Here is a 15,916-nt window from a genome sequence, read left to right on the forward strand (position 1 = left end):
GTGGTGGCAGAACGCCATGAGGCCTCAGTTTGTGCTCTGTGCTTGAAACGAGTGGTGCAGCTGTGGTGACAGAACGCCATGAAATCCGTGATGTGCAGACACTCGAAATATCCAATTCACGTCGGCGTCTTGTCAACGGCCAGTTCGCGAACCGGCTCCCTGGAGCGACGCCTCTGTGCCTGCCCTATTCGGTAGCGTCGACGCATTAATATTTGGGCGTGGATATTGTGCCGGCATTTTAGCATTCACGGATATTTTGCCGGCAGCCGGCATTCCGAATTAACGCATCACTGTTTTGATGATCCAAACATAATCTCACTATCAGGGAGGGAGCAGTCTACCTGACTGGAGCAGTATTTGTTTATTTGAGGTGTTGCTTGTGGGGATCGAGGGGCCTTCCCGCGCCTCGCCCCCCAGCTCGCGCGTGGCGCTTAGCTCAATCTCCGGGAACCGCCGCCATAACGGCAACTAGGCGGACATGGCGAGCGCGCCGGACTTACTTTCCCGCGCAAACCGTGCTTCTCCCCCCCGGGATTGGACTTGCCCCGCGAGAACACGTCACCGGGACGCGCCCTGATTGGCCTCCCGCGCGGCGGCCCCCGGGCACCCTCTCCACCCGAGCTCTCGCCCGCGGAGCGCTTCCTCGCCGCGAGAGAGGCACACAGGCTCGCAACGAGGTGGTTACATGAGACCTTTGTTCTCGCGACTCCTCGTTATCGCGCTTGGCGGACCGCTACCCGGTTAGCCCTAGTGCAGCGGGCGCGCGTACTCGATCGGTCTTGCGGCGAGCCTTGGCCTGTAAGCGCCGTGACTGTAGCACTGAGCTGTACCTTGGGTGAATAAACCCGTGTTTGTTGGCGATCTGGCTCCGGAGCCTTCTCTGCGCCGTGTCGGAGAGTCGACGAACCCTGCCGTAGCGCCTTTGTGCGTCGCGGAGTGGAGGAGCGTCGTGCCCTTTCCTGACCGTCGCTCGTAGGGTAAGCCTTGTGCAAACCCATCTCCACATGCTACACGGCGCGCCGCAACACCCCAACGACCGCTGCTTCGCGTCCGCGCCCGGAACCGCGGCTTCCGCCGCGTCGCCGGTGCTCAACCGACCGCGCCGCCAAACTGAGAGAAAAAAAAAAGCAAAGCGGGATACGAAGAAAAAATAGCCAAGGCGGGATTCGAACTAGCATATGCCTGTTCTCAAGGCGAGTGTCGTAACCACTAGGCCATACAGCCACTTCTTTTTTCTTGTATCACATAGGAGCAGAATCTTCAGCAGCACAACAAACAAGGCGCTACAGGTACATATTCAAAAGTCAGGCAAGCATGTGCACGCGTCCAATAAAGGCATCCAGTCCGGCGCTGTTTCTTGAGCAGCGTACACACTACGAGCGTAGGCAGCAGATTCCCGAAAAAACGACCGAGTGCTTCGCGGTGGTTCAGCATGCCTGTCACACATTGTACTACGCCAAAGACTATGTAGACCAAGTACTATAAACATGTTATATGGCGGGTCACAGGGATCTTTAAAAGGTAAGAAACGAATTGTGTATGGTGTGATGTCTAAATCTTTTTTAAGTGTTCTTTGGAGAAGGTCCCAGAAGAACACGGCATCCCTACAATCGACAAAACAGTGATCCATCGTTTCAGCATGTGGACACAAGTTTGTAGAGCACGGCACGAAACAGCCCGTTTTTTCTAACCAGGTTTTGACAGGAAAGGTTGCCGAATGAAAGTTAAAGAAAAAAGGTTTTGATTCCTGAAGGAATGATCATTTGACAGACACGCTTAAGTACATCTAAGTAGCAACATTCCAAATAATGCGCACGATAATGGGGAACAGGAAACAATGTGTCTATCAGTGCAGCAGAAATTTCTTTACGGGATGCAGTGAAAATATCCAAGCTAAAGCAAGCTTTAAGAAAGTGAAAGCCTTCAATAACCTCTTTCAAGAAGCCTCAAGGAGCAGGTGGTGCATCTCTGACAGATGACACAACTATTTCTGGAAGGTAATTCATTAATCGAAGTTGTAACATCTCTCTTAGAAAAGGACTGTTTACATCACGAAAGAAGAATAACCGGGAAACAAGACACCAAACAATGATCACTGAAGAACACAGGGTGCACACTGTAGCCATATAGTCTAGGGAGGATAGGTAAAGATACATAAATCTGGTCAAGCCTTGCATGAGATGTACCTTGGAAATGTGTGTAGCGAAAAGGGACTTTTTCATGATCCCCTACATCAACAAGCTGGTAGTCGCATGTCATGGCATTGAAAACGTCACCGCTGGTATCATGGTGTTGCCGTGTAAACGACCGATCCTGACCACTACACACACAATTAAAGTCACCTAAGACAACTAATACACAGTCATTGTGTACGTGCTGGGTCAATGAGAGAAAGTAGTCCTCTCGGTCGCGTGCCTTACTTGGCGCCGTGGTGTGAGGCGCCTAGTTCTCCGTGCCACCGCAACGGCGCCACTGCTCCGGGACAGGCGCGTGGGTGGGAGCGTTTCTTTGGGGCCGTCCACATGCTTCGCGCAGCGGCCGCGCTTCGTGTTTACATTTTATTGACGCGAGAGTTGTGCTTTTTGTTTCCAAAATATAATATAAATTATCAACGCTGCCTGCAAGGGTATCAATGTAGCAATAGTGCACCAAGTTGGGCTAGTTGGTTCGTATACTGGTTGGTATAGTTGGTATCAATATACCCTGGGAGTGGGCTATTGGGCCGCTAATAGGCTCACATAAGCCAGGACGGCGCACTTCTGCCGCTGGTTTCGAGCCTTTTGACCATCGTTTAAGAGAACTGGCCAGCTCTTTATCGAGAGGCAGTACTGCTGATACAGTGGGCGCTTTTTTTTAGTGTGCTTATTTACTTGCCTCGCTTGACGTGCTTGTTTGCTGGTTAAAATAAAGAGAGAGAGAGAAAAAAAAAACGTCAAGTGGAACTTCTTACAAATGCGTGCATAGTGACATAGGTTTGTATAACTACTTATGCTGGATTTCCTTAGTTTAACCTTTCTAGAAAAATGGGGTAGCTAGCAATTTATAACAGATCGTACATTCAGCCACATTGCCGGCGCGTGGCATACTTATGTAAAGACAATGCAGTGAAAAAAAGTTGTTCAGCGTGAATCGAGCACTTGCAATGGCAAGAAAAAAAAAAAAAAACAGCCCTGTATAATGAAACTTCTTACAAATGCGTGAATAATGACATAGGAGTGTATAACTATTTTCTGCTAGATTTCGTTAGTTTCACCTTTCTTTAAGATGGGGTAGATGGCAGTTTATAACGGATTGCACATTCAGCCACATTGCCGATGTGTAGCATATTTATGTAAAGACGATGTAGTGAAAAAAAGTTGTTTAGCGTGGATAGAGCAATTGAAATGGTGAAAAGAAAGAAAGATCGAGGGAGGCTGTGTCAATTGTTATTTTCTTTATTTGCACGATGTGAAGCCACGGAAAAGTGCCTCGTTCAACAGCTTTAAAATCGTACTACCTTCCGTGACGGAGGCTTAATGTAGGCGACTTTTAACCACTCCAAAGTTGCATTCAGGTCCCCGGTCCAGTTCGCCAGTAGCGGCTGTAACAATTTGCTTAGAAACACCTTGCACAGTTCCTCGGTGTGGCCGTCGGTGAAGTGAAGTGAACACACCAATTAAAAACGTGTCCCTCGGCTCCCAAATGCTTCCTTTGCCACTTGTCCCAGTCGCGAAGTGTTTTTCAGCCATGCTTTACGGCGTTTTATGTCGCTTGGAAATTCGGGTTATCGGAGTAATGGTTCTTTTCTTGCGTTAGTAACACACAGCGGCACGCAACAGTTGCGCGGGATAGTGCCACATGCAACACGACAAGGCCCTCGACACATTTATACTACCACGTATGCGGACAAAAGGCGTGCAAGCAAGACGCGAAATCTCCTTCCCGGAGGGAGAGCAGTCGCGCAGCAGTAGCACCACCCCTAAAAAGCGGTGGCAAATGTCAACTTTCGCTTCACAGCTCCGCCAATACATCGCCGCGCGACGCGGCAGGCCGCACCTCGTGCGTTTCATTGTTTCATCGAGCGGCCGTGGTGTGTGTGTGTGTGTGTGTGTGTGTGTGTGTGTGTGTGTGTGTGTGTGTGTGTGTATGTGTGTGTGTGTGTGTGCGTGTGTGTGTGTGTGTTCGCGCGCGCGTCACTGTACGTGTATGAGTGTGAACGCGCGCGTCAGTGTACGTGTGTGTGTGCGTGTGCGTGTGTGTGTGAGCGCGTGCTTTAGCGTACGTCCGTGTGTGTCAGTGTAAAAATTTAATTAATCTTCATCGTATAATAATTCTTAATCTTAAAATATAATTAACTTTGTCCTGTGTATATGTTTAAATGTATATTGTGTCTGTGCATGGTGTACGTCTTCAGTGCAAATTAAAAAAAAAAGTTGAAGTGAAAAAATACGGATGCGGCATATAGCCGCCACTGGTGCTTATAATGCACTTGTCCTCCTAGTGTCAGGATTTGCAGAAATAAAGCTAAAGTATGGATTAAAAGCCGTGCATGTCCGCGCTAACAACGATTCAGTAAGCTTGTAGCCGTAATAAAATTGTAAATGAAGAGGTAGCGGCAGCTCAAACGCAACATTAAATGATGTGAGTAACAAAACTCTAGTAATGACACTTTAGAGTCTCCCCCAATACGTAGGCGGCGCCTATGGTTCTAACGGTGATGAAGAGGACAAAGTAAGCCGAGCACGTGGTGGAGCACGCGCCCGGTGCCTGACTGGACGATCGCCATCTTAGATCATCACGCCGGCGCCTTTGGTCTGGCCGAATCCCTCAACATCGATGCTCTAGCTCTACCACGAAGGAATCTACAGTGGTGCCGCCAGACCTCAGGAGGCGTTCTAACGAGACCACGCACTCATCAGCCCCGAAACGACGCCGCTCGAACAAGGACCCGCTGTCGCCCGGGGTACGGGTGAACTTGGCAATGCGCGTGCGTCTACTAAGCTATATCGTGACTCCGCGACCGACAGCATCGTCCTCGTGGTCATTACGCCGGCGCGCATGGTAAGGCCGACTCCCGCAACATCGAGGCACCTTACCACGGAGGAGTCTGCAATGGTGTCACCAAGCCGCAGGAGACGTTCTAACGAGGCCGCGCAGTCGTCAGCCACGAAACGTCGCCAATCGAGGAAAGACCCGCCGTCGCCCGGGGTACGGGTGAACGTGGGAGTGCGTGTGCGCCTACTGAGCGTTCGGGACTTTCAGGCCGCAAGCATCGTCCGCATGCTGGACTACAGGTGCCATGTGTTCGACCCCAAGGCCGAGCTGGAGTCTTTCCATTTTGAAGACGGAGGTAACGTCAAGCCCATTGAAGACCAAACGTTCATGTTTTGTCAATTCTTTGATGAAACAGAAGACCATGTGTATGTGTTTGAGAACACCACCAGGGCCATGCTGACGATGCTCCTTGAAGGGTGCAATTGCTCTGTATTGGCGTGCATTTCTACGGGCACCGACAAAGATTTCGCAATGCTGGGCTCCAAGGAATGCCCCGCAGTGGTCTCCCTCATGGCCAGCGAGTTGTACCAGCGCGCGCCCAAGCTGCAGTCAGAGGGCCAGACATGCGACGTAGCAGTCGCCTGTCTAGAACAACCAGGTTGTTCGAGACCTGCTGTGCTTCGACCCGGTCAAGAGCACTGGCCTATTCCTCAGCATACAGAAGGTGAAGGAGGCCGGCACCCTCCTCGAGCCGCTCTTGAAAGGAAAGAACCGGACGCAGCATGCCACCGACGCTAATGCTGAGTCTTCATGGTCGCACGCCATCTTCCAGAGCTACGCCACAGTGACGAAGAATGCGACAAGCACGAGCAAGGAAACTCGAGTCTCGATGTGCTCTGTTGACCTTGCCGGCTAGGAGCGCGCAGCTGCGGCCAGTAGGGACACAAAGGATCAGATGCGCGAGGGTACCAAGCTCAACCTGTCGCTCCTGGCCCTCGGCAACTGCATCAACGGCCGCTCGAAGAACGGAACCCAGCAGGTGCCATACCAGGACTAAAAGCTCACCCACATCCTCAAGGACTCGCTGGGTGACTCGGGCAACACCCTTGTGATTGGGACAGCGACGGCGTTGAAGCTCAGCTGCACGCGAACGTACAACACCGCGAGTATTCGCTGAGCGGGCCATGAAGATCGAGCTTCATGTCACAAAGAATGTCCTCAATGTGAACATGCGCATGTCCACCCATCTTCAGCGCGCTCATCGAGGAGTACAAGGAGAAGGTGGAAGGCCTTGAGCGTAACCTCGAGAAGGTGGAAATGTGGCAGTCTGTAGTTGAGGCTGTGGTGCGAGAGCTCAGAGACCATCTGGTAGCCAAGACGCCCTGCTGCAAGCTCAGGAGACCAGCGGTGGTGGCAGTGGTACAGCGACGTCTAACGACGTCCTTTTCACAACTCCCGTCCTGTCGCCCAGCGCGGAGATGGGCCCACTCTCGGAATCGCGAGCACTCGAGCCCAGTTCGTTTTGTGTCGCATAGTGATATGCGTTGAACAACAGGCATGTAAAAGAGCATCCTCTCGAGCTGCTCGGGACTTATTGGGGGAGACTCAGTGCACCTCCTGACTAGTTTTCGATAGAGTGATTTCGTGCTTTCGTTTAATCGTAATAATTGCTATATAAATAAACAATGTGTAGACACTCGGATCAGCCGTCTTTGCGCCTGTTTATCACTTTAGCAACTTACGCTCAATTCAACGATGTATCTTAAGTACGACAGGAAAACTCAAAGGATAAAGAGCAGCAATACTTCTCTAGCAAAGCGTTGTTGCGAGCACTGCTTTGTAAGAAACAGTGAAACTATCACTGAGAGCAAACATTTAGCGAGTGCGATGACTCAAAGTGAGACATCGTGCCGTCTGAATCGTGGACTAACCTATGTAGCGCGGACACCTGACAAACTTGGACCATTGTCACAATCATAGTGATCCTTAATGAAGATCCGCCGCCGTGGCCCAGTGACAACGGCGGGCTGCTCCTGTGCGCTTTGTCGAAGGTGTGATTCTCGGCCACGACAGCCGCAACTTGGAGGCGCAAGTTGGAGGCGCAATTTAGAGGCGCAAGTTGGAATCAGCTATCGCTAGACAGGGGTAATTGGAGATCGCTGGAAGAGGCTTTCGGCCTGTAGTGGCCATAAAAATAGGCTTATGATGATGATGATGATGCACCGGCTGCATAGCAGGAGGGCGCCGCGGTAGGCAAACTTTATTTACGCTGATATTCGGTGACCAGTTTCGCCTTTCTCCGCTACGTTATGTACTCGTCCATCTCGGCGGTCTCCCGCCATTATGCCAATGAAACATGGGTCTTAGGATGAGAAATTTGAAGTTCACCAACTTTAGTATATAATTATCCAGTGGGCTGGTTTCCCGCCGTGGCACATGGGCATGACAAACGATGCGCATGTTTAACAAAGATTTCAATTCTTTCGCCGATAGACCTATGGAGGGAGAGCAATCGCAGGTGTCTTTGTTGCACAGGAACCACGAACAAGGCCAACTTTCCCCTCCTGTCGAGGAGCTGGCGAAGCACATATTCACAGTAGTTGACGCCGTCCTTTTTTGTTGTTTTCGTCGCGTAAGCTGTGTCATACAGTGGCAACGCCTCGACTCCCCCCCCCCCCCCTTTAAAAAAAAAAAAAAAAAGAAAGCAGACAGAGAAAAGAAAACCTTTATTTTTTTGCGATGTTGCAGGCGATCTTGGTGCAGTTGTTTAGAGTATACAAGCTTCTATATTTAGCGGCGCCTGACTATCTCGGTTCCCTCTGAACCCCTTAACTGCTGTGCAAGAGATGGCTTGAAGATTTAGCAAGACTGAACAGGTGAATGATATGTTGTAATATGTGAGCTTTTATACACTGGTAATGTCGAAAGCTACTGATTATTAAATGTTTCCTTTTTTTTACTAGTACTGGTAGCTTCCCGTCCAGCGACTACCAAGACAAGTGTACACGAGTGCTTCTTGCATTCTTTCGTGCGTGTCTCAGTTTTTGTGGTTCCATACACGAGGTCACATTTGTGCGCCATTGGATGCGTTGGCGATTCCTGTGTGCGAGGGCTCTCTGCGTGAGAAGGAACCATTTTGGCGCACCTGCAAGTGGGATGCTGCGGTCGATGGTCAGCGAAGCGAATATCGGAGCTAGCACCTGCTGCGTCTCGTCGTCTGCTACTACAGAGCCCCTCGCTACTTACCGCGAATAATATCGTACACGAGTGAGGGGTTCGGCGATAGGGGGGCTGACATTTATTCCCCCCTTTTCTAATACGTGGCAAGAAAATATCCTGCCTGGGACCGACGGTCGCATCTTAAGGCTGTTTCACACTAGGCCGACACGACACCGATTTTGTCTGCCGACTGTTGGCCACAGCAGTTTGCAGGACGGAAAACGCTTTAAAGGAAGGAAAACGCTGTCGCCAACAGTCGGCCTAGTGAATCAGCATTTAGCGGGAGGGCCTTTATAACAATCAGTGTCAGGCGACAGCTTCGCGTATATCTTCACGCTCATCGGTCGCTTAATTATCTAAGAGAGCACACTCATACGGCATTCCTATTGAGGTCACCAGAGAGAAAGCTGTCGAGAAACACACGTGACCTTGCAGCATCATCTTATGAACGACGAGCGAAGCTGTCAAACTTTCCCATCTGCCCTGACGCAGTGCGCTGCTCACGGGATGTCTCTCTCAGCTGCCGCCTCTTAATGGACCCAGCGCTGACCATAGCGCGTTTAAATAAACCTGTCTGATTTCGGAACGCCATTTTAAATTCCCACATCAGCTCGTATATGGACGTCCAACGTCTCGGCTCCAAATATTTATACCACTCTCATGGCAACCGAGATTGCAAGCAAGCGCTTTGTCGGAGGCTATGCCTCAGCGCACGGCCGGTAGGGAGTACGTGCTCGCGTACTTGAGATCGGCCGATGCGGCTAGCGCACTGGCCATGGCATCTGCTCATTGGCTTCGTGCGCGACGGAATAGGGGCGCTACGAGCTAGTAGCGCTCCATTATACAGAGTTACTGTACTAGGTACAAGAAAAATAGATTTACTTATATGGTTGACTGTTTGGTTTTGTACAATGTTTTCATTGCCGCAGAGCATCAGCGAGGCTATGAGAAAAGGCGCAGTAGAAGGCTGTGGATTATATTGAGACGTGTGCTTGTTTATTTCTTTTTTCATGTGACATTGACATCTGGTGTAGGTGCTTCGTTGTGTACAGGACACCGGGGCTTAAAGTCTCCCTTCACTGGAGGGGGGGGGGGGGGGGGGGCTCATATGTTGGCGACCAGTATAGCGCGCACACACACTAACACCGCCTCATATATACCGGGTGTTTCAGCGAACACTTTCGAAAATTATTAAAGGTTGCCCGTGGCAGATAGCACAATTCTAGTTCATGAGCTGGTCTGCACAATATATATTTAAACATATACGCAGGACAAACATAATTATATTTTTAAGAGAAAGAAGTAGTCAACTAACAATTATTTCTACTGGTATAATTAGCATATTCCTAGAGCATGAATATGTTGCTGTATGTTCATATGGCTTCAAATTGGTTTGCATGCTTTTTTTGACCCTGAAAAAACCTGCAGACTTCAGTGACCACTTCGGATGAGTCTTTCACCAACGGCATGTAAAATTCCCGTTAATGGTATGTGTCTCAGTATTGCTTCTCTTTCCAGTAGGCAATGCGAACGACTAATGAAAAAAAAAATGACTCGACATCACGGCCCTGCGAATGTCGATGTCAAGCGAAGCTATTCAGAACCACCGCGCTACAACTGCTCAGGGGGACATGCTATGCTTTATGGCTTTAGAGTAATGGTAGTAATGCTATTTTAAAGTAATGCTAGCAATGGAAGTATACTTTTGACATGACGCCACCGCACATAGCGGTGTTACAACAACATTGAAATCAGTTGATAGGCTGGTTATTTTATACACGAAAGGCTAAGGACGTCACTCGTCACGTCGCACGCTGCCGTCGCCGCGGCAACAGTAATCTTTACCGGGAAACGTATGCGAGGAGCGCTACGTGCTTCTCATTGCATGTATAGGCGCAAAAGCGTCTTATCAATTATGTGGTTCGGATGCTGGTTTTGAGATTGTTGTTTAGTGAAACGTATGCTGTTCTGTATGTTGTATGCGTGATTCGAAAGAATGTATGCATTGTTCGCTAGACTTTGCTGAGTGCTTGTAGCCTCTGCCTCATGTGGGTATGAGCCTTTGCATTTGCTGGTATCAGTCATAGATGATGGTAGTTGTCTGTTGACGTTACGCCACGAAAATCCCGGGAACCTAGCCATAGACAGTTTCGCTGTAATGCATTTCACTACAAATTTGTTGTAAGTTAGCGCAGTGCGTGTGTGGTCTCACTCGTATTGTGTCACCCCGCTGTCGTCCAAAAGATTCTCAAGTCTCTTCTCCACTTCCCTTCCCCGCTCCATTTCTTCCTCCTCTCCAACAGGTCGAATGGGAGGCGTGGGGGAGAGTTTAATTACCGAGTTTGACAACTGAGTAAAGCATTCATTGGCGATTTCGTGCAACTTCTGATTTGCCACGGCCAAGAACGCTGTTTCGGAAAAAAGAAAACATAAAGAAGCATTTCAATCCAGGTACTTCAGGGCACGAATGGCATGCGCGTTATGCGCATTCTTGACAGGAAAGTAGCGAGCGCAGAATTTTGAAGAAAGCAAGTGCAAGCAAGACAGATGACGATTATTGTTTGGCAACAAGATACGGCCCAAAGGGTGCAAAACTTTTATAGAGTACAGTGCACTCTAGTAAACATCATAAGTCCTGTTTCCCGGGTGAATTTTCAGTTATTCAACTTGCCCTATTGCACTGCCCTGCATGTAATAAAGTTATGCCTGATACTTACTATCGCCTTCTCAATGCAGACATTACTGGTGCTTGATGATGTGAAAGACAGAAATACGTTAAAAATAAAAACGGTAGCGGTTAACGCCGAGCAATCAGGGTTACAAAGGAATATACAGTATGGAACGCGTCAAGCACTATATATAGCCAAGTGCTCGCCAGGGCTGTGGTGCGTGGTTGAGCGTCAACGGTCCATTAATTACCCGCCACATCTTTGTGTAACTGAAATGTGCCCCATTTACGGCTAATCCAATGGACACGAGCAACAAGTTTCCCACTGCCGACGCTGCAGCCTGTTAACTACCTAACATTATTATCGTACCACCTTGTCGCCCGCACTCTGCAAGCATATGAACCTCCGAGTGCAGGGACACACACAAACACGATCAAGTCACCGCACTGCAGCACGCGCGCAATACACATACTTCGCGGTAACGTGCATTGCAACGAAAACCCAAAATTCTTGAAATCGTTTTGAAACCGTTCCTTGAAAGCAGGAATGAAAGCAAAGTTGTGGCTATTTCGACGGCCAGACGGCAGCCTTGCCAGCTCATTGAGCCGGAAAAGAGTCGTCACTTCCGTAAAACCATTTTTTTATTGTTCCCTTCAAATGACGTACATTAAACTCCTCCAGAGGCCACTGGACAAATATCGCCGAACAAGTCATTTGGTGACTGGAAAAAGACACGTAACGCTATGGTGATCTCAGTCACTGCGATCACTCGTGTGGACATACGATATTATTCGCGGTAAGTAGCGAGGGGCTCTGTAGTAGCAGACGACGCGACGCAGCGGGTGCTAGCTCCGATACTCGCTTCGCTGACCATCGACCGCAGCATCCTACTTGCAGGTGCGCCAAAATGGTTCTTCTCACGCAGAGAGCCCTCACACACAGAAGTCGCCAATGCATCCAATTGCGCACAAATGTGACCTCGTGTATGGAACCACAAAAACTGAGACACGCACGAAAGAATGCAAGAAGCACTCGTGTACACTTGTCTTGATTGTCGCTGGACGGGAAGCTACCAGTACAAGTAAAAAAATGGAAACATTCAATAATCAGTAGCTTTCGACATTACTAGTGACTAAAAGCTCTCATATTGCGACATATCTTCACCTGTTAAGTCTTGCCAAGTCTTCTAGGCATCTCTTGCACAGCAGTTAAGGGGTTCAGAGGGAACCGAGGCAGTCAGGCGCCGGTAATATTAGAAACTTGAATACTCTTAACAACTGCACCAAGATGGCCTGCAACATAGCAAAAAAATGAAAGTTTTTTTTTTCTGTCTTCTTTCGTTTTTTTCTTTCTTTGAGGGGGGAGGGAGTCGAGGCGTTGCCACTATATGACACAGCTTACGCGACGAAAACAAAAAAGGACGGCGTCAACAACTGTGAATATGTACTTCGCCAGCTCCTCAACAGGAGGGGAAAATTGGCCTTGTTCGTGGTTCCTGTGCAGCAAAGACGCCTGCGATTGCTTTCCCTCGATAGGTCTATCGGCGAAAAAATTGTAATCTTTATTAAACATGGGCATCGTTTGTCATGCCCATGTGGGACGACGGGAAACCAGCCCACTTGATAATTATATACTAAAGTTGGTAAACTTCAAATTTCTCATTCTAAGGCCCATGTTTCATTGGCATAATGGCGGGAGACCGCCGGGATGGACGAGTACATATCGGAGCGGAGAAAGGAGAAACTGGTCGCCGAATATCAACGTCAATCAATTTGCGGCGCCCTCCTGCAATACTGCCGGTGCAACATCATCATCATCATAAGCCTATTGTTATGGCCACTGCAGGCCGAAGGCGTATTCCAGCGATCTCCATGCAATTACCCCTGTCTAGCGGTAGCTGATTCTAACTGGCGCCTCTAAATTTCCTAATTGCAAATTTCCTAATTGCAAATTTCCTAATTGCAAATTTCCCTTGGCGCTCATTCTGCAACTCTAATGGGTATCTAACATACTCTTTATATGACCTGCAAGAAATTACTTGGCAAGATACATTATTACATTCTCTAACGCTTCAAGTCGCTCCACTCTTGCTAACAGCGATGTCTCTTATCCACGCTTGAGCCCCCAGCCAATTTTCTGCAAGCGTGGAGAACTACCCATTTTTCTTATCAAATCAAATAATGGGGTTCAAAATGCAGCAGCAACACAATGGCCGTAGTGTGGGGCTAGGGATTAATTTCGACCACCTGGGGTTCTTTAATGTGCACCTCAGTGTAGAAGTTTACAGAAGCGTTTTGCTTTCTGGCTCCATCGAAATGCGGCTGTCGTGGCCGAGAATCACACCTTCGACAAAGCGCACAGCAGCAGCCCACCGTTGTCACTGGGCCACGGCGGCGGTTCTTCATCATTTGAGGTCACGATGATTTTGATAATGGTCCAAGTTTGCCAGGTGCCCCCGCTACATAAGTTAGCCCACGATTCAGACGGCACGATGTCTCACGTTGCGTCATCGCACTCGCTGAATGTTTGCTCTCAGTGATAGTTTCACTGTTTCTTACAAAGCAGTGCTCGCAACAACGCTTTGCTCGAGAAGTATTGCTGCTCTTTATCCCTTGAGATTTTCTGTCGTATTTAAAATACATCGTTGAATTGAGCGTAAGTTGCTAAAGTGATAAACAGGCGCAAAGACGGCTGATCCGAGTGTCTACACATTATTTATTTATATAGCAATTATTATGTTTAAGCGAAAGCACGAAATAACTCTATCGAAAACTAGTCAAGAGGCGCACTGAGTCTCCCCCAATGAGTCTCGAGCGGCTCGAGAGGATGCTCTTTTACATGCCTGTTGTTCAACGCATATCACAATGCGACACAAAACGAACTGGGCTCGAGTGCTCGCGATTCCGAGAGTGGGCCCATTTCCGTGCTTGGCGATAGGACGGGAGTTATGAAAATGACGTCGTTAGACGTCGCTGTACCACTGCCACCCCCATTGGTTGCTTGAGCTTGAAGCACGGCGCCTTGGCTACCAGATTGTCTCTGAGCTCTCGCACCACAGCCTCAACTACAGCCTGTCACATTTCCAGCTTCTCGAGCTTACGCTCAAGGCCTTCCACCTTCTGCTTGTACTCCTTGATGAGCGCGCTGAAGATGGGTGGACATGCTCACGTTCACATTGAGGACATTCTTTGTGGGCTGCAGCTCGATCTTCATGGCCCGCTCAGCGAATACTCCACGGTGTTGTACGTTTGCGTGCAGCTGAGCTTCAACGCCGTCGCTGTCCCAATCACAAGGGCCTTGCCCGAGCCACCCAGCGAGTCCTTGAGGATGTGGGTGAGCTTGGGCTCACCTGCTGGCTCCCGTTCTTCGAGCGGGCTTTGATGCAGTTGCAGGGGGCAGAAGCGGTAGGTTGAGCTTGGTACCCTCGCGAATCTGATCCTTTGTGTCCCTACTGACCGCAGCTGCGTGCTCCGAGTCGGTAAGGTCAACAGAGCACATCGAGATGAGAGTTTCCTTGCTCGTGCTTGTCGCATTCTCCGTCACTGTGACGTAGCTCTGGAAGATAGCGTGCGACCACGAAGACTCAGCGTTAGCGCCGGTGTAATGCTGTGATCGGTTCTTTTTTCCTTTCAAGAGCAGCTCGAGAAGGGTGCCGGCCTCCTTTACCTTGTGTATTGTGAGGTACAATATGGAATGACCTTGGCCGGGTCGAGGCAAAGCAGGTCTTGAACAACCTTGTTGTAGACTTCCAGGCAAGCGACTGCTACGTCGCATGTCTGGCCCTCTGACCGCAGCTTGTCCACGCGCTGGTAAATCTCGCTGGCCACGAGGGAGACTACGCCGTTGCATTCCTCGGAGCCCAGCGATGCGAAATCTTTGTCGGCGCAAGTCGAAATGCACGCGAACACAGAGCAATTGCACCCTTCAAGAAGCATGCGTCAGCATGCCCTTGGTGGTGTTCTCCCACCCATGCACATTGTCTTTTGTTTCATCCAAGAACTGATCAAACATGAACGTTTCGTCTTCATTGGGCTTGGCGTGAGCCCCGTCTTCAAAATGGAAAGACTCTGTCTCGGCCTTGGGGTCAAACACATGGCACCTGTAGTCCAGCACGCGGACGATGCTTGGGGTCTTAAGGTCACGAACGCTCAGTAGGCGCACACGCACTGCCAAGTTCACCCAAACCCCGGGCGACGGCGGCTCTTCCTTCGATTGGCGAAATTTCGTGGCTGACGACTGCGCGGCCTCGTTAGAACGTCTCTTGCGGTTTGGCGACACCATTGTAGATTCATCCGTGGTAGGGTGCCTCGACGTTGCGGGAGTCGGGCTTACCAAGGGCGCGGGCGTGATGACCACGAGGACGATGCTAGTGGTCTCGGAGTCACGATCGCTCAGTAGGCGCATGCGCACTGCCATGGTCAGGCGTATCTGGGCGAAAGCAGGTCCTTGTTTGATCGGCGGCGTTTCGGGGCCGACGACTGCGCGGTCTCGTTAGAACGCCTCCTGAGGTCTGGCGGCACCACAGTAGATTCTTGCGTGGAAGAGTGTGTCGATGTCGAGAGATCCGGCCTGACCAAACACGGGGGCGTGATGACCTAAGATGGCGATCGTCCAGTCAGGCACCCTGCGCGTTCTCCACCACGTGCTCGGCTTACTTCGTCCTCTTCATCACCGTTGGAGCCATAGGCGCCGCCTACGTGTTCGAAGGGGGGGGGGGGGGGGGGGGGGCTCTCAAGTGTCATTATCATTACCAGAGTTCTGTTAGCCACGTAATTTTATCTTTCGTTTGAACTGCCGCTACCTTTTCAGTTACAATTTCATTACGGCTAAAAGCTTACTGAACCATTGTTAGCGTGGACATGCACGGCTTTTAATTCATACTTTAGCTTTATTTCGGCAAATCCTGACACTAGGAGGACAAGCGCATTAGAAGCATCCGTCGCGGCTATATGCCCCATGCGTATTTTTTCACTTCAACTTTTCTTTTAATTTGCACTGAGAACAAACACCATGAACAGACACAATATATATATTTAAACATACTGACTGTCCCA

At 49.7% G+C, this 15,916-nt stretch overlaps 1 protein-coding gene across 1 annotated transcript in view; it reads left to right on the forward strand.

Annotated features, from left to right (window-relative positions):
- The window catches only part of LOC125942236 (uncharacterized), a 28,477-nt gene extending 14,436 nt beyond the window's left edge, over window positions 1-14,041 (forward strand). The window contains exons 3-7 of the mRNA XM_049660408.1: window positions 5,242-5,604; window positions 5,669-5,818; window positions 5,891-6,009; window positions 6,228-6,393; window positions 13,895-14,041. Of these exons, the coding sequence (XP_049516365.1) occupies window positions 5,242-5,604; window positions 5,669-5,818; window positions 5,891-6,009; window positions 6,228-6,393; window positions 13,895-14,041 (945 nt within the window). The remainder of the gene's footprint in view (window positions 1-5,241; window positions 5,605-5,668; window positions 5,819-5,890; window positions 6,010-6,227; window positions 6,394-13,894) is intronic.
- The last annotated feature ends 1,875 nt before the right edge of the window (window positions 14,042-15,916 follow it).

Source organism: Dermacentor silvarum, chromosome 1, assembly GCF_013339745.2.
Source record: "Dermacentor silvarum isolate Dsil-2018 chromosome 1, BIME_Dsil_1.4, whole genome shotgun sequence".
NCBI lineage: Eukaryota > Metazoa > Arthropoda > Arachnida > Ixodida > Ixodidae > Dermacentor > Dermacentor silvarum.